Source organism: Photinus pyralis, unplaced genomic scaffold, assembly GCF_008802855.1.
Source record: "Photinus pyralis isolate 1611_PpyrPB1 unplaced genomic scaffold, Ppyr1.3 Ppyr1.4_LG9, whole genome shotgun sequence".
Lineage (NCBI taxonomy): Eukaryota > Metazoa > Arthropoda > Insecta > Coleoptera > Lampyridae > Photinus > Photinus pyralis.
In genome coordinates this window covers 20,672,412-20,699,297 of record NW_022170878.1, presented here as the reverse complement: position 1 = coordinate 20,699,297, position 26,886 = coordinate 20,672,412, and the positions used below count along the sequence as shown (strand labels likewise).

The window sequence follows — 26,886 nt, the reverse complement described above, 5'->3', positions numbered from 1 at the left end:
AAGCAAAAGAAAAGGAAGGCATCTGATTAACTGTCTCTGTTAGATCTTGTGGTTCTACTCCTGATGTAGTTCCCCAAGTGTCCATTTGGCAGGTGAAATCGAGAATGGCTACAAGATGGTCGTTATTTCACTGATTGAACGAAACTGAGGCTGCTCCTTATTGCATGGACAAGCGCATGCCAGTGTTGCCGAATCTCACGTTACAGCGTGACCTCACCACTGCAGTTCCTTATTTTACGGACAAGCCTAGAACTTAGATGTTAAGGGGTTCGCCGATAAGTAATGAAACCGTGCACAATGATAAAGCTACGTAAAATAAATCGTTACAGGTATCACTGTAATTAAATGCAATTTTTCCAATCAACGAAGCAAAATAACTAAAATCTTTTGTTTGGATTTGATTCTTATCAATAAATACAATTAAAATCTGTTGACGCAATTGGTTCTCATAGGTCGATTCCTATAGGAATATTACAATAACATCAAACAAAATTACGTATGCAAGTTCCTAAAAATAACCGACCACCACTTTATACAAATCAAAAAAACTAAAATAACTTGAAAGTAATCGATGTGAATGAGATTCCTTTCAAGTTACATATTGATCGCTCCTTGGAAAATGCTGCGCCTTTTAGAAATATGGAAACAAATCGCTTTAATGGTATAAATTGATTTTGTTATGAATGTAAAACATAAATGTCGCTAGCTATTGCGTTTCCGAATTTTCTCGCACAAGCACGTAATATTTCTAGGAAGAATTACGTCACATGACTCATCTTTTATGGAGCCTCGCTGTCTATAGAAACTACTGGAACGTTCGCCGCACTGCCCCCTCTTAAAACTCTTAAAACAAGGACCACGGTTGTAACGGAGGTACAGTCGCAGACAACTCTTGTTCTATAGCGCAAACTGCGGTTTTCGCGAGCTTGTTTAGGCATCATTTAGCTACTTTTTCATGAAAAAGAAATCGAACCAATGCATTTAATATTTTTGAGAAAATTAACCATTTCTGTCGGAATGTCGAAAAAAGCCCTCAAGCATGTGAAACTAACAAAACTTCAAATATTATAATATTTGTAGCCGAAGAATAACTCTTGTCAATTAACCCGAGTTTGTTCAAATTGACTCAGCCGTTTCGAAGATACAGGGTCTTCTTTACGGAATATTTGAATACCCCCACTTCATTTTTAGAGATACAGCAAAAATTGTCAAACAAAAAAGGTTCAGATTATCGTCGACTTCAAAGACTAATAATAAATTGTTAGGTTAATATAGCGGAATACACAGAAAAATCACTTTTTTGGATTCCAGATTGCAGTTACGCCCCCTAGCGGCCATTTCAGAAACTTAAAAATATTTTCCAGGTTTTTCTCGTGGCCGTTTTAGTAATAACTTTTTTTACCGCAAGTCTCTACGATGGATAGGTTCTCAGATACAGTACCTCGCATTCTTGGTTGGCCACCCTATACATTTGTGGTCGTACCATCATCATTTTCTACAACTCTCTAAAGAAGTCTTTTAACCGTAACGAGTCCCACTGAGCCCAATACGCCTTTAAAACTGGACCATACCAATAAGTAATCACAGACTTATTCAATGACAATACCGAGATACCTCTTCCCAGGTATGCCTTTTCTCTTCCATTTTCCAGTTTATCAATGGCAATAGCCATCGCCATGCGGCATGGTCATTGGTCAGTCCTTACGAGAAACTTCTGGCCATTCAAATACTTACGAAAATATTCGATTGACTTGATGACGGCCAGCAATTCCTTTCAGGTGACACAGTATAGTTGTTTTCTGGTTTAGAGAACACTGAAATGAAGTATGAAATATTCTGTATTTCGTGTTTATCATTTGGCTGGTCTTGTACTGCACTGATTCTGTTGGGATCCACTGTCACTCCATTCTTTGAAACCAGATGACCAAAGTATTTTACTCTCGATTTTACTTCTTTTTGGGAAAGGTTGCACTTCTTTGTATTAAATTTCAGTTAGATACCACGCAACCTTCTTCAAGATTCTGGAGGTGCTTTTCGAACGTCGACAGCAAACAATATTCTTTCTCGAGTGTTCAAGGACGCTTCAGAATATTCTCGAACAAACACGTCATATTTCTCGGAAAGATTACGTCACATCCACCTTCGTTCTTTATCCCCGATGGCAAAGCTTTCATGGCTCCTCGATGTCTATCGAGATTTCTAGAATATTCGCTACATTACTTACGACTAAATTTAATAACTGGTGGTTGAATTGTCGTCTATTCGCCGGTATTTGCTGGCGGCAGAATTGAAACAGATTGTACACACACGTCGCTACAAATTTTACATGATCAAAGCACCTCCTTTCTTCTTGAATCCACCTTTTATCGCGTTCCCATTTCCATATTTCGTAAAACGCGCACATTCCCGAGCATAAAGACTTAATTAACGTAAACATATAATAAAATTTAACTAAAGAACACGTATACAAATTTCTTACAATTTAAACCAAATCTTAACAATGATACTTTGAGATACTACTCTTGCTAAGATATACGAATGTCTACCTTAAAATATATTTACCTACACGTGTACCTATAGGTAATGAAATAAAAGTGCATGTCGCAACATCAATTCACCAATAAGTAACACGCTTAATTATTTTCAAGTGCTTTAATGCCCATTGTCATTTTCCCACATATTAAAAAACGTAACAATCGAAACAGAATGTGAACATTAGGACACGTATTGGAAATAAGTTATCTACCGCATATAATGAGTACAGTAACAAAGACTACTTTTCTTTAAGAGCGAAAATTGGAACACGAGGGTTGCAAGTTGAAAAACCCTTCACAAATGCAGTAAAAGGACCCTTTGATTGACCTAAAGAGGCGCTTTTGCTACCCAATTATTTACTACTGATGTTTACCACACACTAGAACTGACGAACTCAGACTTTATTAAAAGAGACGACGCTTTGCTTTAATTTCGTTGCCCTATCGATCGTTTTTAGTACTAATTCCTCTCTTTCTTACAGATCCTTATCAAATGTTTGGACCAACGAGCAGTCGACTGGCAAGTTCAGGTAAGAAATTATAGTAGCATTATCATGCAACTGTAACTAATAAGTTTCCTTTGTACGTATATTACCTACAGAAAAGGGAAAATCGTTTCATCATAGAAAAAGAAACGCTATCCCGAAATTAGGAAATCCGCGGACACGCTAATCTAAAAACTTATTACGTTTGGCATTTTAAATCAAAAATAATAACGCAATTCTCTAAATACAAAATGAAAGATCGCATGTTCGAACAAATTCAAATCAAAAATAAACTACGCTAATTATACACCGGTGACGTGTGTGGTCACGTGCCAATGAGTTTGTGTTTAGAGTAAGTTTGTCTAAGGGTAGCAGCGGTCGCCCCCCATGTGAAACAAAAGTTAAATGAGTTCAGAAAGCTATCATTATATAAGCATTAGGTAGTAATATAATGATTTAATGACATTTAGCGCAGTTTTTTCACTTTATTTGAACCGTAAATCTGGCGTACACACCCTTATTGACCCCCCAGTAATTGCTCATTTGACTAATGTTTCTTTTGACGGAAGTAATTTTGTTAACGATTTTTTTTTCGAACGAACGAAAATTGCGAGGCTAATTATCGCCGTACAGTCGCGACCGTAATTATTTAACGTCTATCTAAACGCAAAATCACCGTCGGAGATGTCTTAAATTTAAATAAAACTAATTTCACTTCGGCCCTCCGCGCTACTCGTAGCAAATAAAGGGAAACACAAAGGTAATGCGTGTCAAATAATGCGTGCACGGGCGAGACTTATGTACGACCAAATTTAGATGAATCGGATAACAAATAAAATATTATGGTAAAGTGGGAAAAAGATAAATTTATCCGGGAACAACGCGGCACAATACTCGATTTGATAATGTGCGGGCACAGATTTTCTCTTTGTTCTTACGCTTTTACGCAGTTTTGTTTTAAATATGTGCAGATATGAGGTTTGGAGCAAATATTACCCATAACAGTGTGAGATTTTATCACTCAAAAAGTTTATGAACGAAAAAGATATAGGCAACAAATTCTATAACAGAAACACTTGAAAAGTAAATGCAAAATAATAAATTACTTTAGGAGAATCTGGAAATAATAGTGAAAGTCTATTGTAACACATTCACACAAATGTATAGAGCTGTATGGGTTCTAAGCAATTGACATTGGTCCAAAGTTATAAAAAATTCTGTACTATAATATAATGTATAGGCAACCTTAGTTACATTCGCCGTTCAGGATCAGAAAAGCCGGTTGCGGAGACACCGTCGTGTTGCACCGGTCAAATACCAGATGTTGTGCTGGCAAATAAAATAAACGATCCACATCTTTTTTACACTTGTGTTTGGTGTTGACTTTAGGTCCTAGATCTGGGCCTCGTATCGACTAATTGGCTGTAATTAAGCGATGACGGTGAATAGGTACGCTCTGGAAGGCTGGGAGTATACAAGGACGCTTTCACGGTATCTTATTTTAGGTAACTCGCCGCAGTGGGGGGGGGGGGGGGGGTTCTTGAAAAGAAATGTTCTGCTATCCTGTGATCAAATAAGACCGGCTAGGTTAACCTGGCATACACCCTTAAAAGGGTACATCGTATTAGGGAGCCAGTTGAGTCCCTCAGTAACAACGGAGGACGACGACAATTGTATTTGCGTCAGGTCGACTGATCTAAGCATAAATTCAAGAAATCAATGCAACACAATTAACGTGAAATCCGCAAGTTTATTTAACCTACCACAACTGACGTTACGGATAGTACAAGCGAATGGCCAATGAAGTTAAAACTAAAAGTAAAGTATAAATTGTGCGCTCTTGTGCAGATAACGCGCATTTTTTTTAACGAAATAGCTTTTGTTTTGACACCACCAATGGATATATTTCTTGCAGACGTCCCAATCGCCCTTTGTGAGTACCCTCTTCCGACAATCGATTCTTGAGGTATACGGGAATATATCCGATCACGATAAGAGGTCGAGGAGGAGAGCTATGGTTGGTAGAAATTAATTCCTTTCGTTGAGACGTTTCATTAGAGTACCATGAAGGATAAAACTAGTTGCACTCCCTCCCCCCTCTAGCCCGTACTTTGATACGAGGACAGGAAGAAGGGCAGTAGTTGGTAGAAAACGGTTCCTTTCGTTGAGACCTTTCATTAGAGTACCATGAAGGATAAAACTAGTTCCACTCCCCCCCTACCCCTCCTCCCGTACTTTGATAAGAGGACAGAAAGAAGGGCAGTAGTTGGTAAAAAAGATTCCTTTCGTTGAGACCTTTAATACAATGAGAGATAAAATTAAATTTTAACCCCCCCCCCCCTTCAGGCCCCGTCGCTCACTGATCCTGAATAAGAGTCGCACGGGAAAGTTATAGTTTGTACAAACCAATTTATTAAGTTAAGACCTTTCATTAGAATACCATGAAGGGTAGAACATGTGTTTACCCCCTCCCCTCCGCCATTTTCTAAAGTTTAACTTGGCACCATTAAAGGCATGCGTATGCAAAATCTGAGACCAATTGGTTGTCGTATGTAAAAGTTATGTACGTTTTACTTTCAAAAACAGCATCTCAGGCAGATAATTCGGAGGGGGCGGGGGCTATTTAAGCAGCGAAATTTGGGCGCCGGTCGCAACCTTCAACGTCATAGGCTACCTACTGCAAAAATTCCGCAGAACTCTAGGACCATCCCAGAAGTAGCTTCGAAACGCCGCAGAAAGTGGCCGTCCGCGACGTGTACGACGCGCAACAAACGCCAAACAATACCACATTTTTTAATCTTAAAACAAAAGTCTTAAAAAATGCGCCTAAAAAAAGCTAATACTTTATGAGTACCATATTGTTATTACCACAGACAACATATACTACAGACGGTCAATCTTAAGGGGAAAAAGCACGCTAAGTTTTGTTTCAATGTCCCCTTATTTAAAAACCTGCTATCCCTCTATTTTGCTCCATCTATTAGCGCATACAACAATGTGTTGGTTCTTCTACAGATTTCTTTTATTGGAATGGTTTTGCAAATTGTCTAGGGAAAGAAGTATTGATACTTTATTGTTAGAAAGCTGTCCCACAAGAAATCCCCATAATTTACATCTGAGGCGAAGTGCTGATAATCTTTGCAGGTACACATACAAAGCAAATATCACTTCATATTCGCAATTACGTATTACTCGTTGTCTTTGGGTGCATAAGAAACGATATAACTTGCACCACTTTTCGAATTCTCGAAAAAAGTGTAATCTCCGTCGTGTTTGTTTATATACCTACGCCCTACGTACTCTACTTGCCTACTTGTCTCTCCGTTTGTGGAATAAATCTTGCAATCAGCAATTTAACTTCATTTAACTTGGATAAAGAAAACCTAAACGTAAGCAAATTTTCGAATGAATATTTGCCTCATATGTAATAAATCCCATTTGAGGTGTGCAATTATCGGTCAATTACAGCGGTAATTGCATTGTAGAAAACGAAAGAGCCCTGCGATAATGGCACATTTCATGGGAATTACACTTAACAATTTTATAAGTAGGTAAAGTGAGTTTGTAATGTTTATTCGGGAAATATTCCCCCGAATTACACTCGTGCATCAAAATAAACCTGACTATTCAATTCATCTAACATTTGTCACATTTCAACCAGTGAAATGTCTCGATTTCAAATTGCTGCGCCAATGGGAACGAATTATAGTGATAATTGCACGTGTGGTATTCCAGCGATAATTTCACGTGTGGTATTTCAGCGACAATTCAATGCGATTATTCAATGACATTTGTCAAACTTCCACCAGTGAAATGACGCGAAATTTTGTCGTATTAACCGGAACATTCTTCTTAGTTTGTTAGTCAATTTCGACAACCGACTTATCACCACATCTTTTAATTTAATCACTCATAACGAATTAGCTTGGAGCACAAAAGTTCGAATAGAATCAATAGCAAAATGAAAAGCAACTTCCATAACTTATTTTGACGTTTATTGTTGTCATGGAAATACATTCGCGTGGGTAATTATGCTTAATTTTTCTTTTGATTCATTGAATAGTCCTCCGAATACCATTCGTAGTCGAAGTATTTTGTAGATTATTTTTGAGCTGCTGTTCCACTCATGCTAGTTACGCTTTTTAATACCACTCGCGCAAGCGCTCGTGGTATTAATCAGCGTAACTAGCATTCGTGACAGCACCTCAAAAATATTCGACAAGGACAATACTTCGACTACTTATGGTATTATATATGATAATTTTTAGGGCATTTTGCAACGAAGTTGGGTGCGCTATTGCAGCTACTTTCTCTGTTCGTCCGTCTGTCCGTCTGTCCGAGGCCTTAACTACTCCTACAGTTTTCAAGATATTTAGTTCGTTCTTTTTGCATTCGGTAGCGTATTATATCGCTCTGGCACCTGAGTCAAAGAAAATCTTGACGATAGAACTGCGCAGGCTGCGCAATGTTAACTTTTTTATATATTACTATATTTTGTTGAAATTTTAATCACAGATACTTGTAGTAAAGGCAAATATATCGCATTTAGTAAAAAGCAGATGTGCGCATGCGCAGACTGCGCAATGCAAACTTTCTTATTTATGGAGATATTTCTTTGAAATGTTAACCAAAGATACTTATAGTAAAAGCAAACGTATCGCATATTGCAAATATCGGATTAATAAGCGCATGCGCAGGACGCGCAATATCAACTGCGCAGTAAGTGTCAACTTCCTTATTTATGAAGAATTTTAACCATATATGCGTCTAGTAATGAAAAACGTAGCGCACATAGGTATGGCCTTTGGGGAAGTATTGATCAATTTATGGAAAATGCGTTGAAGTTACTCGCCTTAGGGCGAGAACCTTTTTACTTGTTTATTCATGTATTTATCAGTAAAAAACTGCGTCAGGTTATTTTCATAATTTGTTAAAAGAGCATTTTGATGCACTTGTGCAATTACCTACGAAAATTGTCACAAAGCAAAGTTTTAATAGCGATCCTCGAAATGGTTTATAGTTTTGTATCTATTACTGTCTGCCGGTTTAGTGTGTTGTCACTTCACTCACCGAAACCATGTGTATTGTATGCAAAAAAATCCCCTGAATCCGTAAATGACAATCTAGCTGACCGGAAACTCCGGGACCATATTGTTATACACAAGAAAACGAAGAAAAATGGGAAAACATCGTTTTTTCGCATTTGACTTAATTAGGTATCTCGTTAACTATTCCTCTTACGGAAAAAATGAAGATAACGATTTGTTTAGAATCGATTTTTCTATCAGATACAGTTGGTATGATTTTTATTAAACAGAGTGCCTATTATAAAGTTACTTTCTTGTTCTATTTCTGGGGTTTCCACTAAACTAATTCTAATTCCACAGTCCGTCGATTTGCAAAACTCATCGGGACAACAGACAATTGTTGGAATAGGTTGTTTTACGGTTCCACCATCCATAAAAATATTGAAAACGCTCTGGGAGTCATCCAGTTTGAAAGACAAAGCATCGAGAAGGGCGTATCAACAAAAACAAATGTTAATTTTTAGGATTACTTTTTTGTATTTTTCCAGACAAAACAATAACATTTAAAAATGAACGGTTCTGTAGGTACCAACTGAAAATTCGATTCTAAACAAATTCATTTCTATGAGTTCGAGCAATAGTTGCCGAGATAATTAGAAGTCAAATGCAAAAAAAACTGCATTTTTCCATTTTTTCTTGGTTTTTTGTGTATAGCAATATGTTCCGGGAGCTTCCGGGCAGGGAACTACATAGAATACACTTGGTTTACTAATTTGACAGGACTATGTTGACCCTACACATTGACATAAAATAAAGTACGTTAAGTGCTCCCTCTCCTAATCAAAAAATTTTGTGATGGTATTATCACAGATACATATAGGTAGGCAAGGCCGTGCGAGGGGGAGGGGCGAGGGGGCCCAGGCCCTGCGCGCCAAGTCTGGGGGGCGCTGAAGTCGCCCGTCGTCGCCTTCGTCGGGAGCGTCAAAGGCGTGAGTGAAAGATTTACCTCGAATTATATAAACGAATCCGTACATACTCTTGTTTCGTATTTTATAAATTCAGAATCAGTAAAAATTTAAAAATTAAAAACTGTCCCGTTTATAAAGTCGGTAATTCCATGGAGTTAGGAAATCAAACAAAAGCGCCTGCATTTGCCCTGTTTGATCTCAAATTGCCATGGCACCACTGATTTCTTAAAAGCGCCAGTTTTTAGTTATCCAATTTCTTGGATTCAAAGTTCAGAAAATTAAAAGCTATAGTATGCATGGATTCGTACTTTTTTTCTCTACAAAAAATAGACTTTCTCTCTAAAATAATTAGAGAAGTCAATAATCAGAAATAAAAAAATTACTATTGCAATTCCTATGGTGCGTTGTTCAAGTCACCACCCGGTATAATAATATATTATGGAAAAACAAAAATTATGTTTATTATTCTAATAAAATCTTTCCTTGTCCAACCTCATAATTTTATATGTGGAGGCCAAATTTAGTTTCCGCCCTTGTATAACCAAACCCGCTCCATCAATTTTTTAAATGTTTAGAAAAGAGAAAAATGAAGAATTAAAATATATGCGATTTCATGTAATTTATGATGTTACTAGATCATTTCGCGCGCTATGCGCGCTCACTTGAATCGCAAAACAAAATAATTAGAATAGTTCCGAAGGTATACAACACATTTGATCAATTAAGGGGACGTTAATATGTAGATAAATACCTTTAAAGAACTTTTATTTTTATAATAGTAATATGAGCCATAGCATGGTCCAAGTCCAAAAATTCTGTTTTGAGATAAATTGACCTAAAGTTGTATTAAAAAATCTTGAACAGCAATATGCACCTTTTTTTTGATAATTGTACTTGTGAAAGTCTAAAATCAAAAGTAGTTTGATTTTTCAAAGTTGTTACCTTTTTGCCGTTTATTGTGAATTACATCATTAAGATTTTCAAAACTTGTTAATATACGGTTTGGAATATACCCCAATCTGGATTGTTTGCTTTGTAACAATAAGAAAAAAATGTTATTATTATACTTTTAAAAAATGTTACAATGAAATACAATAAAATTTAAAACATTTGTCAAAATTTATTAGCAAAAATGAAATAGATAACATTCAAATTTAGGTTGAAAAATAAAAATATATTCTGAAACAATAAGAAAACTGACTGTGCATATTCATCTTCAAATTCTTCAAGATCGCAATCTGACTTAATTTTGGAATTCGTTTTCAAAGTCAAAAGATCCCTAAAAAATGAGTGTTGAAATATGATAATTTTGTAACTGTAACTTTTGTACCTGTGAAAGACTTGTATTAAAGGCACCATCATTCAAATTCATTCGAGGTGATTTTTCTACTATTTCTTCACCGTTGTCGTTAGCATCTTGCAGTGGCCTTTTTCGCGGTGTGTGGATTCCACCACGCAATGTTTCTTTGGAGAGAACTTTGTCGTCAATAACCGTAATGTCATTATTATCCGCAACTTGTAGATATATCGAATCATCTGCAATAATTTTGTAATGAATTCTCTTTTCAATATTAAGTTAAAGTTTTACATCTATCTTTTTTTATTTCCCCAATCAATCTTATATGGGCCCCTTCAACTAAGGCCGGATTTTGATGGAAGTGACTTATGCGGACCCTTAGTTTGTATATGCCTTCCATGATGGCACCACTGCCATATGAGCTGTGGCTTGTGGTTTCTGGTTCAAAAGTCACTTTAATATACGCATCTAGACCTAGGAAAGACAAAAATCTTTTAATCAGAACACAATATTGTTGAAGTTCACTTTTCATATTGAATTGAAATATTTTGTGCTTAACATACCTACATATTTTTGTCTCTAATTTTCATAAATAAGCCAAACTGGTATATTGTTCAAAATTAATATTTTATTGTAGCTACATGCCACAATTTACAATCAGATTTTGCTCTTAGAAGTATTCAAACAATTTAAAAAAAAGTACAATTTTAAACATTTAAATTGCATTCCTGCAAAATACAGTTTAATAAAATAAATCATCTTCATCTTACGAATAGGGTTGAGGCGAATACCTATTATAACAGTTGTGAGTTTTACTTACTCAATTTCCCTTCAATAGAAGCACAATCTTTGATTGTGGTTGAGACAACTTTACACATTTCACGTGCTTCTGTTGCATATTTTCCTAAGAAGTCAACTTTTGAATTCTTAGTCAATGAAATCTCAAACGGAATCAAGTTTTCCTCTTTACGGAAGTAGTTTGGATTGACCCGAAGAAAGAGTCCACGTTGGATGTGTATAATCTAAAAATGATTTGTAATTTAAACACTAAATTCTGGAAAAATTGATTAAAAAATATTGAAATTCAATAATGAACATAATCACCTAGGTTTGTCTCTCATTCCCATAATATAGCATGAAGCACACATACCTACTATCACAACCCACTTGATCAGGTAGGTAATTGAACACAATGGGTAAAGAAGAGCAATCAATTGCCCAGTAAAATGAGGGTTTCCAGACAAACAAGCATTGTTATACGTAAAAGGAAACAGTAGAAATAACATTTAGTAAAGATAGCGAGCACCAATTTTGATTTATTGAATTTGTCAATTTTAATTTGTAACTTTGACTGTCTGGTAAAGTAAAATGTGCTTTCGTATTTGGATTTTTATTGAAAACTGCAAATTATTTAAGAGAAGAGCAAGCTGTGGGTTTTGTATAGTACAGCACCTACCTTTATTGACAAAGACCTCGAAATTTTGTTTTAGTCCATACCCGAGTCCATACCTACCTAACTAATTTTATGAAAATTACACATAAAAGTTGTATTAGTCTTCTGCAATAGTTCATAGTGCCATCTAGTACGTGTGCATAAAGGACACTCAAAAAGATGCCATATTTGATTCAGATTTGGGGCATCAACAATCAAAAATGCGATTATATATAGGCGTTCTTACTGATAATGTTATTTCTACTGTGAACAGGTGATCAAAAATTAAACTGCGGTAGGCTGGTTATTTGTTCTATCTCAACATTTCATATAAATTATAATTCGACAATATCACTTCCACAGCGCATTTCAAACAAGATAGTTGCTTATCATTTGTATGCATATAATTTATAAATTTACCTGGTGGATCGAAAGTTTATTTTCATAACTTTTCGCATTCTCTTCCCACGCTAAGACTCTTATTCTTCTGCCAGTGCCATTGTTTATAATAAACTTCAAAAGAGCTTTATTTTTGCTCACATATTTTATTCCCTCAATGGAATCCACATAGGCTATTATTTCCCTGTAAAATTCAATAGGTAAAAGATATTCTGTATGTCGTCTATGTACGTTGTACTTACATTGTATTATCACCCACATCTACTGCGTCAATCTCCTCATTTGTTGTCATGGGGATGGCTGTTGACTCAGCCATTTTCCTGAGTCTCGTTTTCTGAAATTTATTAATACATAGATAGTGTTAAATATTATTTGAAAAAAATTGTAGTTTAACATTTGTTTCAAGTTTTAATAACATCTTGTATAAATTTGTAAGTAGGTGCTACCTAGTCGATGAAGATTCAAATTCATTTTTGTACCTTTTATATCAAAAGTTATCTAATCATATTTTTCAATTCATATACAGGGTGGTGACTTGCGTAACGCATCATAGGGATTTCAATGTAAAATTCATAACATGCGATAATTGGCTCCCCAAATTATTTTAGAGCAAAACTGTATTAAGGTTTTTGTAGAAAATTTTTTTTTACGTCAATCAATCGTATTACTTTTCAATTTTTTGAATAATAAAGACGGAAAATTGGAAAATAAAACCCCCATCTTTTTCAATAATCTGTGATACCATGGAATTGTATAATACAAAAACTACGCCAATATCCGTCATGCCATGGAATGTCTGCTATAAAACAAATCAAATTCTATCAAAAAGTTTAGAAGTTTAGATTAGAACAGCGAATTCAGCATAAAGAAAGACCAAGTTACTAAAAACGGTTCCCTAATATAACAATTTACAATAAATGTTCGAATAAGTCACCATTAACACCAAGACTGTAACCAATAATAATAATAATAATAATAATAATAATAATAACAATATAATAATATATTTATTTTATTTTTTATTTTTCTTTAGAACCCTACATAACTTCACCAGACACAGACACTAATCGTTACTTGATTTTAATCCGTGCGATTAGTTAACCAGGCTAGACCTGAGTTCTCACAAGAAACACCAACCATAATAATATTTATTGAAAAAGATGCGGGTTTTATTTTTCCAATTTTCCGTCTATATATGAAAAAAATTGAAAACTAATACGGTTGATTGGCGCAAAAAATGTTTTTCTACAAAAATCTTTAATACATTTTTTCTCTAAAATAATTTGGGGAACCAATAATCGCATGTTATGAATTTTACATTGAAATCCCTATGATGCGTTACGCCAGTCACCACCCTGTATATTTTTCTTAGTTTTCTTTATGTCTACAAATTGCTTACAATTATTTTTTCATATTTACTTTAGCTCTCAATAGAATTTTTCATTCATCATTCCTACAAATTGCAATGCAATTTTTATTTATATAATTCTTTAAAAACATAATTTTTAACCACATTACTTTTTCGCTGACTTCCTAAATAAATCTTTAAACTTTCCCAAGACCGAACTCTAGAGAGAGCAACATATAATTGACCATGAGTAAATACATCTTTTCTAAGATCAATCCCTATTTGATCAAATGTTTGACCTTGTGATTTGTTTATAGTCATAGCAAAGGCTATCTTAATAGGAAATTGTCTTCTTTTAAAAGTAAAGGGGTACACATTTTCACAATATAATGTTATACGATGTATAAAAACAATATCTCCAGATTTATCTCCTGTGAATATCTTACACTTTATGACATTGTCTCCCAACTCTAAAACTGATAGCCTCGTGCCATTACATAATCCTTCGTTGACGTTGAGATTCCTTATCAGCATCACAATACAATTTTTCCTTAATTTTAGTTCGTGAGGAGAAAAATTAGGTGGGTTTAACGTATTTAAATATTCAGGTAAAATTCCTTCGTTAATATCTCCATTATCACAACCTTCAACACTATCCATGCTTGTATATATTTTTTCATTACTTACATCTAGTAATTCCACGACTTTATTATTAATTTCTTCTACATCAACATTTCTTGCTGAAAGAATAGCTGATTTAGTTAGATCTGCAAATCGTTTTTCTCTGATCATTGTACCAAATGTATTTTCAACGATATCAAAATTATAAATACATTTTGGTGGCAATTCCAAGTTACAATCTTTATCATTTAAATACCCATCCCCAACATCAAGTAAAAATTTAGAAAATTCTTGTTCATTGGGTAGAGCTCGCATATTTTCTGTTAGGGAAAATTGACGGAAATATTGCCAAAGGGGACTACATTTAATACTTAAGTTCACAATTTCAGAGCGAGTAGCATTTACTTTGACGGGTAATAGCTGTCTAAAATCCCCTCCTAACACCATTATTTTCCCACCAAAAGGCACATTGCAGTCAGTAATATCTCTCAAAGTTCTATCTATTACATCTAATGCGTACCTTGGTGCTACCGGAGCTTCGTCCCATATAAAAACATCAACATCCTTGAGATATTCTGCTTGCTTTGAATTATTCTTGATGCTTGTAGTTGAATCACAAAATAAAGGAACAGGTAAACCAAATGTCTTATGTACTGTTCTGCCTTTAGGGAGCAAAGTTGCTGCTATGCCTGTGTACGCCATTGTGCAAATATTTTTATTCTTTTTCTTCAGTAAACTGTACAGAGTTGTATAAACGTATGTTTTACCAGAGCCTCCTGGACCATCAATATAAAAACATGGAGGTTCAGAAACAATTGATTCATTTATGTCATCATCACATTGATCCAAAATAATATCAACAATTTGTTTCTGCTTTTCATTCAGATGTTCATATTGTCGTGATGCTGCTTCTATTGCTTGTTCATCATTTGAAACATCATCTGCATATTCAGTGTCATTTACTTGTTGCATGGAAGGATACATTGAAATGTTATAACCCTCTGCAGAAAGCATGGAACTAATTTGAATGTAGGCTTTTTGTTGTCCTTCAATACTGCCGTAACGTCTTTCATAGTCTTGTGACATTGCTTCTTTAAATTCTTCCCATAACTCTTCCGGATGAACTGGTTGGCAGTGCATTAAAATACGAGCAAATAAACATCTTAACTGTTTTGGCATCATCCAAATTTCAGCCTCATTCATAGCCCTTTTCCATTCATGATCATCTTCAATAAGTCCCAATATTACGCATGTTGTTACGTAAGAATCTTGTACCTCTCGATTTATTGTTTTAAGATCTTCAAAGCTCTTAGCTCCTTTCCTATGTAGTAATAATAATCGTAAATGGAATAGTTCAACTTGACTGGGGCTTACAGAGTACATGCGTCCAATAACACTGAATTGTTTCTGACGTCGTTGCCAATTATATTCACCAGTAACATCTTTTTTAAATACATAATGACTTGGTATGTCTCCATATAAATGCTGTGAAGCTTGAGAATCTCGCGCATTCAACGCAAAATAATCAATCAGCATTGTTTGTTTCTCTAAAGCATTTCTTATTTCATTTTCATCACAATCATCTCTGACTACAACATTCTGTTGATTTGGTAAATGCACTGGTAATCTTGTAATTGAATGACTTTTCCCTTGTAAAGGTATACCTATAATTCTCCAAGCAGCTTCCACTGGTCCAACATACCTCGTTTCGATGAAATCACGAATTTCATCGTGATCAATAATTCCATTGTTTGTTTCGCCAATAGTTATTCCTGCAGCATCGTGACCTTTGTATATGTATTTATATAAATATTTAACAGATTTTACACTGGACACCACTTCAACATTAATGTGAGCATTGAATAATTTTAACAAAGTTGAATTATATGGCACAACATACTGATTATTAAATATATATCCGTCAAAGCGTTTGAAAGAAAGTCCAGTATTTCTACGACGATAACTGGGATAACCGTATTCGTCTAAAGTTGTCCGTTCATTAAAATGCTTTGGAAAATGTTTAGAACAGGCGTTCTGCTCTGTTAAACACCAATTTCCACATGGACCGTGTATCATATTTCTTGAAACAATATCGTATAATATTGGTTGTTCTTCAGGTTTTGGGATTTCCGCAGTTATATATCGATCAACTACTTCGGGAGTTGTTATTTTTTCAGATTGCTTTAAGCTTACTAACATGTGCATATGTGGTAACCCGCGTTTTTGAAACTCAATCACATAAACATACGCTTGTACAGCTCCAAAAAAACCTTTATTTACAATTAAATCTATTAAGGTTTTGTGTTTTATATTGAATACTCTTGCCACTACATCAGGTCTATCAGCAGCAGTTTGTCCATCCATCAAATTCTCTCTGATCTCTTTCCACTTGGGGTTACAAGTCATTGTAATGAAAAGATCTGGTTTGCCATATTTACGTACAATTGCCATGGCATCTTGATAATTTTGCAACATATTTCGAGGAGATCCTTGAAATGTTGATGGTAAAATTACCATTTTTCCAATACTTTGGTGATTACGTTGAGATCTCTTTTCTAAATGATCTATCAAACCTTGGTAAGATTCCGCCCGTAATTTCTTTTGATTGTCTTTACAAAACTGTATTCTATCTTTTTCAATTTTCACATAACTATCAACTAACCATTGCTGAAATAATCGACGTCCCATTAAGAATGGATTAAATTCATCACGAACTGCCATTCTATATTTCGTATACATAGCTCGACTGACTCGTCTATTTTTCTTAGTACAAGATATTGCCGAATGCCAGCCGCGAGTACCATATGGATAAAACAAAGGATAAATCCATGGCTCCACATTAGCATCCATAGTACTAACATATTGTAAAGATTTATCACTTTTATTTCTTACTGTTACATAGGACTCTGGAATATCACCATCAGCTGTTGTGGAAAAAACTGCAGCGACTTCATTAACCCTTTGGAAATTGTAACGATTCTTATCCATACCAGGCTTCAATGTAAATAAAAGATGTAATTCAGATTCGTCATTTACAATATTGCAATTTGACCTCTGATTTTCCAGCTCCTCAGCCATCATTTGGTATGACTGAGCGTACACATTATGTTCACGCATAACATTCTCAATTAATTTCACAATTTCTGAATCACACTTTGAATTACAACTTAAACGAAATTCTACTGCCTCATCACTGTCAACAATAAAAAGCTGACCATAACTTGGGGCCTCATTAGAAGATGGGTAAAGTGCTGTATTTATCTGATAATATATTTGTCCCTGTATTTTAAAACAAAATGGACCTTTACGTGTCGAATTGAAATGCACAAGATTAGCATTAAATGATGCAAATGCAAATGAGCTGTTATAGCTTCGAATGTGTTCAAAAAAATTTTTGGACTTTAGATGAGAACCGTTGAATAATGATTGTAAAATTGTAGGAAATACAGGTAAAGGTTGTAATAATACTTCACCGTGATTACAACATTCATTGAATGAATTACCTTTATTAGCAACTCTTTCAGAGGGAAAATGTTTTGCACTACAATGCATACAGGTAACAGACATAGCACCAATATAATGTTCGAGTATTTCATTACCGAGCTCATTATCTATTGCAAGTAAAGAAGTATCAATATAACCTTTTTGTCTTGATCGATAATTCATTTGACAGTGTTTCGGCAAAATGCTGTTACGTATGTTAACTTGAATCTCGTCATGAACTCTAGATCTAATCTCGGAATGAGAGGTTTGTTTGCTAGTTCGCATAGTTTCTCTCCGTTGGCGTTCTGCTTCAGTCCTCTTTTTTCGCCTAAGTTTAATTAACTCCACTTCTTCCTCAGAACTCAACTCAACCTTTCTCCGAGGCATAATGATAAACTACTAATAATGTAATGATACAGAATATTTAGAGCCAATTTCACAAAATACACAGAAATGAACGATTCAAATTAACCACTACTAAATGTTCAGTTCAGTAAGTACGTCTTAATCTTAATTTTATAGAATCTCAAAGAATCTGAAAAGAATCTATATGGTCGCAATAATCTGGGTTTCTATTAAATGATTCTAATTCTTAGTCTTAAATTTTCTGTGGGATCTCAGTCTAATTTTCTATAGAAATTACAAAATTTGTGCGTACTCACCTGTTCTCCTCGAGTTACAAGTCTTTGTTAATTGTTATAGGTTATAGCTGGAACAAAATATGATAAGATGCAAGACTTTTAAAGTTAGACTCACCTCCTCAGCCGCAAAAACAAAACACAAAGGCAAAGTAACAAAATTTTTACCAATTTAACTGAAACTGATACCTGACTACCAACTACCACATGAGTAAACTTTAGTGAACACATGGAGTGAACAGGAAACGGGCAAAATTGACATTAAAGCGCTTGCGCGTTGCTGAGGGAGTCACGGTGCACAAAACAACTGACCGAAACAGAACATCTGCGGAGCACGACAGAATCGTACGATCATATACTTATTTCTGTTATTTTGCTGCAAAAAGTTTCAAATGGACACACGTTACTGATTCTGCATTTTATGTTCGGAATCACAGAATATATTGTTAAGCTGCAAAACGTTTAAAATGGCCAGATAAATGTGTGTTTTCGCCCGCTACTGATCTTAATTTCTTCTACATACCACATACGTATAGGCAACCCAAAAGGCATAACTTGCCACAACCTTGAACTATTCATCTCAATTTTATGTTTTGGAACAGGGACAGATCAAAGGATTTCAATGTTATCATATACAGTGCATGTATGGAATGTACACCCTGTATATTTAATTTCTAAAACTACTTTATAAAATAATCACATTTAGGAGGATCAATAAACAGCAGGAAATTTCATGAGTAATCTACATCTATGTACAATTATTCGCATTGGTTTTCCCTTAACAGTCTACATTGGACACCCTGTATACAACAGGCCCTTTTGAACGAAAAGGCCCATAGCACTCTTCCCGAAAGATTTCAAAATATGGTATACGATCGGATTCTTCTGTTACAAATATGAAGGTTGCTCTGAAAATCACCCAGAGCAGCCTAAAAAGCTGTCTAGCACTTTTCTCTGCCTTCTAGAACCCTGGACTGGAGCAAGAAAGCTCAGGAGGACAGCCCAATCTGCTCGAGAGCTGCAAAGGTTCGGGAAAACGTTTAGGTTTTATTAAAGCTGTTCCTGACATACACTTTTGCCTATACCAGGCCCCATACACCGCAATCTTGTCTCACCTGAGGTTTTATAGTCGTGTTCGTACTGGCTGGAATGGGACAGTTATCGAAAGTGTTGTTGGTAACGTTGGTAACCATCGCCGTGTGATTTACCATCGCCACAATAGCCACGGATAAGTTCACCCGCATCGCGTAGACGTTCGCGAAACCTAAAAAGCCGAGAATGCCGAGGACGTGTCTGGCCTTTAAGATTCGTTTGGTGTCCTCGACTAAAACAACGACAATTAATTACTCGGACCGAAGTTTCCGGCTCTTACTTTGCGGCGGTATGATTTTGGTGAGGTCATCTTCGTCCTCTTCCACGACACTATCCTCTTCACTCTCACTGTCACTTTCCAAGACGTTGATGGAGGGTTCGTGCGGTAAAACCATTTTTGATTAAATACTTATGAACTGTTCAGCTGTGAATCATAACTGAAAAGATCAATGGAAACGAATAAAATTCTTTTGTGCACGAAGTGAAAGCTAGAATGTAATTGAGGTTATAAAAACGTTTTAAAGGGGTGTAATTTTAGTACGTAATAAGCGATAAGTAATAAATAATTGTATGGAAAATTAGTCAACACCGAATTATCTGTTATCAGCTGACTGCGTTCCATAAGATTTTATTTGTTATGATTTTTAAATGTGATTCATGTTTTGCTATGACGTAATGAATGAATGCGCTGTTGTCACGTTTCATACCATATTTTACTATACAGGGTGTCCAACGAAAAGCCGATTGTTAATGAAGATCAAATACTTGACTTGTAGGCTTCAAGTGAGTACAAAACAAGTTTTGGGAACAATGGGTAAGGTAAGCAGGTACCAAGATTCTGAGAAAGGGTGAAATACACAGGATGTGACTCATCTTTGGTGCAATAAAATCCTTCTGTTAAAAGCAAGGTGGAAAATTACATGGCCTAGTAGGACGAATTCAATGTTACCACAAAATATGTGGAAATCAGTAAATCGCAACTCATAGATTCTAAACCGAAGTTACATAATCTTGTCCCCAAGATATGTAACTCGCCCCTAGTTTAGGGGTTTCAAGCCTATACAGTTGAATGTCGTAAACAATCACGGAATTCTCATTTGATTACAGTTTTTTGCCACCCCCGTGACTGCTTCATTTACGGCGAAAATGTTAGTTACAAACAAGTCAGTACATACATCAAACGAATCGGTAATTCTCACATATTGCAAGAATGAGCAAAGTCTATATGAATATTAGTTCTTGTCAAGACCATGTAATCAAAACATAAAAGATTGACACACACACAAAATATAAAATGCTGCAAAACACAAATACATTATAAAGAAATGCAAAGATTACTACCTGCATTAAATAACACAAAAAAACAACAAACACTTACGGAGCGAAGCGTTCGCGACCGCGGTTAAAAACAAAATGCCAAACGTAACCAACGTTCGTGCTCTCCAGATGACGCAGACAGCTATATCCCATCTTAAAAGTTGCGCGGATGCCAACTCTCAAAATTGTGTGCATTGTCGTAAGTTGTATATACAGGGTGGAACCTCTCACATGTTAAATTACGTTCCTTTTTATCATTAATTACAATTGTTTACCCTTCAATTCGTGCAAGACTTCTTTATTTATTTAACCACAGGTCTCATAACAAATTGTAAATTTTTGACTTTTAAAGTCCTCAAAGACCTCACGACAGAAACCGACATTTTGAAACCTTGAAAGCCTTTAAAATCCAACAATGATAATAAAAAAAATTGATGAAGGCCATTGGAAACTCCTGAAGACCCTTGAAACCTTAAAACAGTTTACAGAACTCCAAGGCTTTTATAAACGAATTAAAGCCCTTTTTTTTCCAAAAATCGACTGCACCAAAATTTCTCGGCAAAACACTTTTTCTTATTAATTTTGGTGCGTAGAATCCAAAACAATTCGTACTTTTTCGATCAGACTTCTCAATCAAAAGTTATAGACTAGAAACCAATTTCGAAAGAAAATTCAAAGGGCTGTAACTTTTGAACTAGTAGCCCAATCTTGGAACTGTTTGAAATTATGGATTCTACAGGCCACATTCTATAAGAAAATTTTTTTTCCGGGTCGATCTGAGACAATTTTTTTTTCGGGCTCAAAAAAAGGCAGTGTATAACCTTCCTTTTTTACCAAAAATCGACTACACCAAAATTTCTCGGGAAAACACTTTTTCTTATTAATTTTGGTGCGTAGAATCCAAGACAATTCGTACTTTTTCGATCAGACTTCTCAATCAAAAGTTATAGACTAGAAACCAATTTCGAAAGAAAATTCAAAGGGCTGTAACTTTTGAACTAGTAGCCCAATCTTGGAACTGTTTGAAATTATGGATTCTACAGGCCACATTCTATAAGAAAATTTTTTTTCCGGGTCGATCTGAGACAATTTTTTTTTCGGGGCTCAAAAAAAGGCAGTGTATAACCTTCCTTTTTTACCAAAAATCGACTACACCAAAATTTCTCGGGAAAACACTTTTTCTTATTAATTTTGGTGCGTAGAATCCAAAACAATTCGTACTTTTTCGATCAGACTTCTCAATCAAAAGTTATGGACTAGAAACCAATTTCGAAAAAAATTCAAAGGGCTGTAACTTTTGAACTAGTAGCCCAATCTTGGAACTGTTTGAAATTATGGATTCTACAGGCCACATTCTATAAGAAAATTTTATTTCCGGGTCGATCTGAGACAATTTTTTTTTTCGGGGCACAAAAAAGGCAGTGTATAACCTTCCTTTTTTACAAAAATCGACTACACCAAAATTTCTCGGGAAAACACTGTTTCTTATTAATTTTGGTGCGTAGAATCCAAAACAATTCGTACTTTTTCGATTAGACTTCTCAATCAAAAGTTATAGACCAATTTCGAAAAAAAAATCAAAGGGCTGTAACTTTTGAACTAGTAGCCCAATCTTGGAACTGTTTGAAATTATGGATTCTACAGGCCACATTCTATAAGAAAATTTTTTTTTCCGGGTCGATCTGAGACAATTTTTTTTCGGGGCTCAAAAAAAGGCAGTGTATAACCTTCCTTTTTTACCAAAAATCGACTACACCAAAATTTCTCGGGGAAACACTTTTTCTTATTAATTTGGGTGCGTAGAATCCAAATCAATTTGTACTTTTTCGATCAGACTTCTCAATCAAAAGTTATAGACTAGAAAACAATTTTGAAAAAAAATTCAAAGGGCTGTAACTTTTGAACTAGTAGCCCAATCTTGGAACTGTTTGAAATTATGGATTCTACAGGCCACATTTTATAAGAAAATTTTTTTTCCGGATCGATCTGAGACAATTTTTTTTTTCGGGGCCCAAAAAAAGGCAGTTATTACCTTCCTTTTTTACCAAAAATCGACTGCACCAAAATTTCTCGGGAAAACACTTTTTCTTATTAATTTTGGTGCGTAGAATCCAATACAATTCGTACTTTTTCGATCAGACTTCTCAATCAAAAGTTATAGACTAGAAACCAATTTCGAAAGAAAATTCAAAGGGCTGTAACTTTTGAACTAGTAGCTCAATCTTGGAACTGTTTGAAATTATGGATTCTACAGGCCACATTCTATAAGAAAATTTTTTTTCCGGGTCGATCTGAGACAATTTTTTTTTCGGGGCTCAAAAAAAAGCAGTGTATAACCTCCCTTTTTTACCAAAATTCGACTACACCAAAATTTCTCGGGAAAACACTTTTTCTTATTAATTTTGGTGCGTAGAATCCAAATCAATTCGTACTTTTTCGATCAGACATCTTAATCAAAAGTTATAGACTAGAAGCCAATTTCAAAAAAAAATTCAAAGGGCTGTAACTTTTGAACTAGTAGCCCAATCTTGGAAATGTTTGAAATTATGGATTCTACAGGCCACATTCTATAAGAAAATTTTTTTCTGGGTCGATCTGAGACAATTTCTTTTTCGGGGCTCAAAAAAAGGCAGTGTATAACCTTCCTTTTTTACCAAAAATCGACTACACCAAAATTTTTTAGGAAAAGACTTTTTCTTATTAATTTGGCTGCGTAGAATCCAAATCAATTCGTACTTTTTCGATCAGACTTCTTAATCAAAAGTTATAGACTAGAAACCAATTTCGAAAAAAAATTCAAAGGGCTCTAGCTAGGGAATGCAATACCGGGATCGCGGGATCCCGAAATACCGGGATCCCGCACATAAATGGAGCGGGATCCCGCGGGATTAGCGGGACTGAGGAACGACTTTGTTTGCCTTGTTAATGAAACGCATAACGGAGAAATTGTTTTTAAAATAATTGTTAAACTTTTTTCGTTAAAAATGTACTATGATTTTTGAGGCGCTTTAGAAGTTCGCCTTTTTGTGCTTTACAGGTGAGGTTTTTTTGAGTTCTAAGTTAGGCTGAAGGTACTTTTTTGTTGAATATTGTGATAATTAGCGATTTATTTTAATACAGAACTTAACTGCACAAAATTGCTTATTTGCCAATTTATTTAAAATTTTGCGGGATCCCGCAAATACCGGGATCCCGCGGGATTAACATCTAAGGATCCCGCAAATACCGGGATTGAGATTTTGCTGCGGGATTGCATTCCACGTTAAGTGCTTCGTATTTTCGGCTATGCGTTGTCTCTCAGTAACGGAAGACTTTTGTATATGCACTGATGGCTAACTTGCTTATAAAAAGAAAAAAATGAAGTATGATGTGCAAATATTTTATATCGCAGATATTACCCCCTATCGAAGTTCGTTTCATTTGAATTTGTGTTTCAGTGTCTGTTTTCCCTTTTAGAAGTTAAAAGTTGATTAATTTCAAGGAAATAATAATCTGGTAATGTGGTCGAAGATGGAGGTGTCACGAATACGTGCGTATTTTCGGCGTAAGTGGGGACGAGAGATCCGTTCTTCCCAAGCTAGTGTGATTCAAGTATAATTTTGTCTCTAAAATTCTGTTAAAGAAAAAGATTATGGTATAGTGGAAGTGGTGGTTCTTTAAATATTGGAATCAACAGAAAAATCAAACGGGTTATCGCAACGGTTGACGAGTGTATTGTCTGCGCTAAATTCTCGGACGGTCAGCCCTATTTGCTTTGTTGAAGACTCCATTATTAGAAGGAAAAATGTTAAATATAAGAGGTATGAAACAATGAAACAATTGCGTTTCCCAAATTTAGTGTTTGTGAGCATTTGACTGGAAATTCGAGTGTAAGACTGGAATTTGGGATTATTGCAATTACAAGATAATTAAGACTCTACTAAATATATTTTTTTAATAAATTACAGCTTTATTAAGGTTATGGATTTACAGAGTAATAAATTAACATTTTATAAAATTTTTTTTTACTTGATCAGTTTCGATCGAGCGCTTGTAGCGTGGTATGTGTTGCTGGCACTGTTGCCACTTTTTACTACAGAAATTATTGAAGAAATTTGCGCTGTGTTTAAATGAATAGCGTGAATCAAAATTACGATCCTGGAACTTAAGGGTTTCATGTGAGTGCGTTTATTTGTTTTTAGCTAGCTAGATATGTGTTTTGTGGGTGGCTTAATGACCGCAAGCCATTGCCCATAGCAAACCTTTAACAAAATTTCACTTTCAAGAGATTCATTAATAAACAAGCGTGGTGAAGGAAGTGCGATTGCTTGGTCTTATTTATGGTTAGCTGAACGTTGCTGATAAGCTGCAATTCACATTAGAAAACGAAGTTCGTCAAATCCCAAAAGGCTACTAATTAGCAATGTTTGATGTGCTATTCCCTAAATGTCCTTTGTTGCAGAATTTATGGTTTATTTAATTATGGACGAACAGACGTTTCGCTCCAAATTTCTATTGTCCCGTTATTGCGTATGATAAATAGGGCCAGATTCTGTATGTATTAAAATTCCCGGGTTCGCTTAGTTATCATGGATTGCTGTTTTATTGTATTCTAAGTAAAAATGTTCTAATACGTTGGTAGGAGAGGATTCTAATCTAACAGGTTAATAAAAAAATCAAAACATTTTTAAAATTTTGCGAATTGCTTACTTTCTGAAAACAACCCCATGACGTAATGACGTTTAAGCATGCGGAATCCGTGTTGACCATAAAACTGTGGCAGTCGTTGAATACCGCAAGAAATGATGACTGATCAAACAGCGGTGTTATTGCGATTGTATCAACTCGTACGGACACGCTATGTATTTTATAGATGATACTAAAATGGATATGCAAACCGCAATCGAATATAAAATCTTTCCGCAAAAAGACCTATTAAACTAAACTCGAGCTGTAATCGCGAATACGAGGCGTTTCAATAAACGTTTCATTCATTCAGATTTCAAAGCTTTCCTCGGAACATTTTCAATTTATTTAAAATGCAAAAGCTGTCTTGATACACGTTTTTGAGTCTCGAACGCATAGAGCTCGTTTGATACCGAACCCTCTGGGACCTTGGCGGAAACAGTTTATTAGTCGAGATCGATCGAGATAAATACTTCATCGTCTGCTTAAGGCAGTCAAATTAACCGGAACAAGTACAATGAGCTTTGTTCTAATGAACTCGACAAACAGGATACTTGTCGGGCCTTTCATGGCGAAGAAAGTAGTACAAGTGGCGGTTGAAATACGCTGCGAAGCGAGGCTTTTAAGCTAAAGGCCGCTATTGATTCCACATGAAACCGCTTCCGTTTCGGGGTTTGGGTTAAGTAGTCGTCATTTATCTGTACACCTACGCGACTCGCCGATCTTTCTTTCATGTTTAATTCTCCTTTCGTCTCCTTAATAAACGACATTGTCTTGCGTCGTTGGTTACGGCATCTTCTTAAGAAGGGGCGCCATGCAAACAATGCCGGATAGGTAATTTATCATTAAGCGGTGGAAGTGGATAATGAAGATTTACAATATCGTGCATAATTAAATTTATATCCGTCATTAAGAGTAATGGCCACTTCTAATTAGACTAATAATTATTTATAATCTAATATGGAGGACTCAAATGAAAAAAATGATCACGAAAGTGAAATCGACAAACGCAAAGGTATATTTACATGCTTTGAAAAAGCATAAATCACAGATGAAAGTGTATCTAGTTTTGTCTCCGTATAAAAACGCAAACACACGATTTTGATTATGTTCCCTGAGAGGGGTCCCCAGTTCTTAAATCCTTCTTGATCTTGGTGAATCTTGTGCTCCCTGGCTTGCACAACTTCTATGTGATGCGAGTGTATGAATATCATGTCCCTTGCGGCCATTTGCAGATGAAGATGTATAGAATAAGGTCACGCTGTCAATGCAACGTAACCACAAAGGCGCACACAAAGAAATGCTGCGTCCTCATCTCGTGATGAAAAATGAACTACTTCTTTCTTTGGCGACACACAATTACGGTTACACGGTTTTAAAACGTGACTTTATGTTCACACTAAAAATAATCTAAACTTCGAAACTCGTAACTTGTCTCCCGAATACGCTATTATACGAAAGCAGCGGCAACTTCATTCCGTACATTTTAAACTAATACGGAATTAATGCAGGAAAGTTGCTTAGATGTTTACAGTAAGCCGCGACGGATTCGTCGGCTTGCCGGTAGCGCTTCATTAATA

At 35.5% G+C, this 26,886-nt stretch overlaps 1 protein-coding gene across 4 annotated transcripts; it reads right to left on the bottom strand.

Annotated features, from left to right (window-relative positions):
* Positions 1–10,113: 10,113 nt before the first annotated feature.
* On the bottom strand, positions 10,114–20,016 carry LOC116180528. Of its 4 annotated transcripts, XM_031500567.1 has the most exons (11): positions 19,866–20,016; positions 19,605–19,812; positions 19,348–19,556; positions 18,351–19,250; positions 18,257–18,303; positions 12,385–12,476; positions 12,164–12,326; positions 11,132–11,333; positions 10,603–10,785; positions 10,345–10,550; positions 10,114–10,293 (listed from the first exon to the last, which is right to left on the bottom strand). In XM_031500567.1, exons 6-11 carry the CDS (start codon positions 12,456–12,458, stop codon positions 10,258–10,260), a joined length of 864 nt encoding a protein of 287 aa, XP_031356427.1. In that variant the 5' UTR covers positions 12,459–12,476; positions 18,257–18,303; positions 18,351–19,250; positions 19,348–19,556; positions 19,605–19,812; positions 19,866–20,016; the 3' UTR covers positions 10,114–10,257. The 4 variants fall into 4 exon arrangements, with proteins under 4 accessions (XP_031356427.1, XP_031356426.1, XP_031356425.1 ...); XM_031500566.1 differs by having other exon boundaries at positions 19,304–19,556; positions 19,605–20,016; XM_031500565.1 differs by having other exon boundaries at positions 19,605–20,016.
* Positions 20,017–26,886: the final 6,870 nt, after the last annotated feature.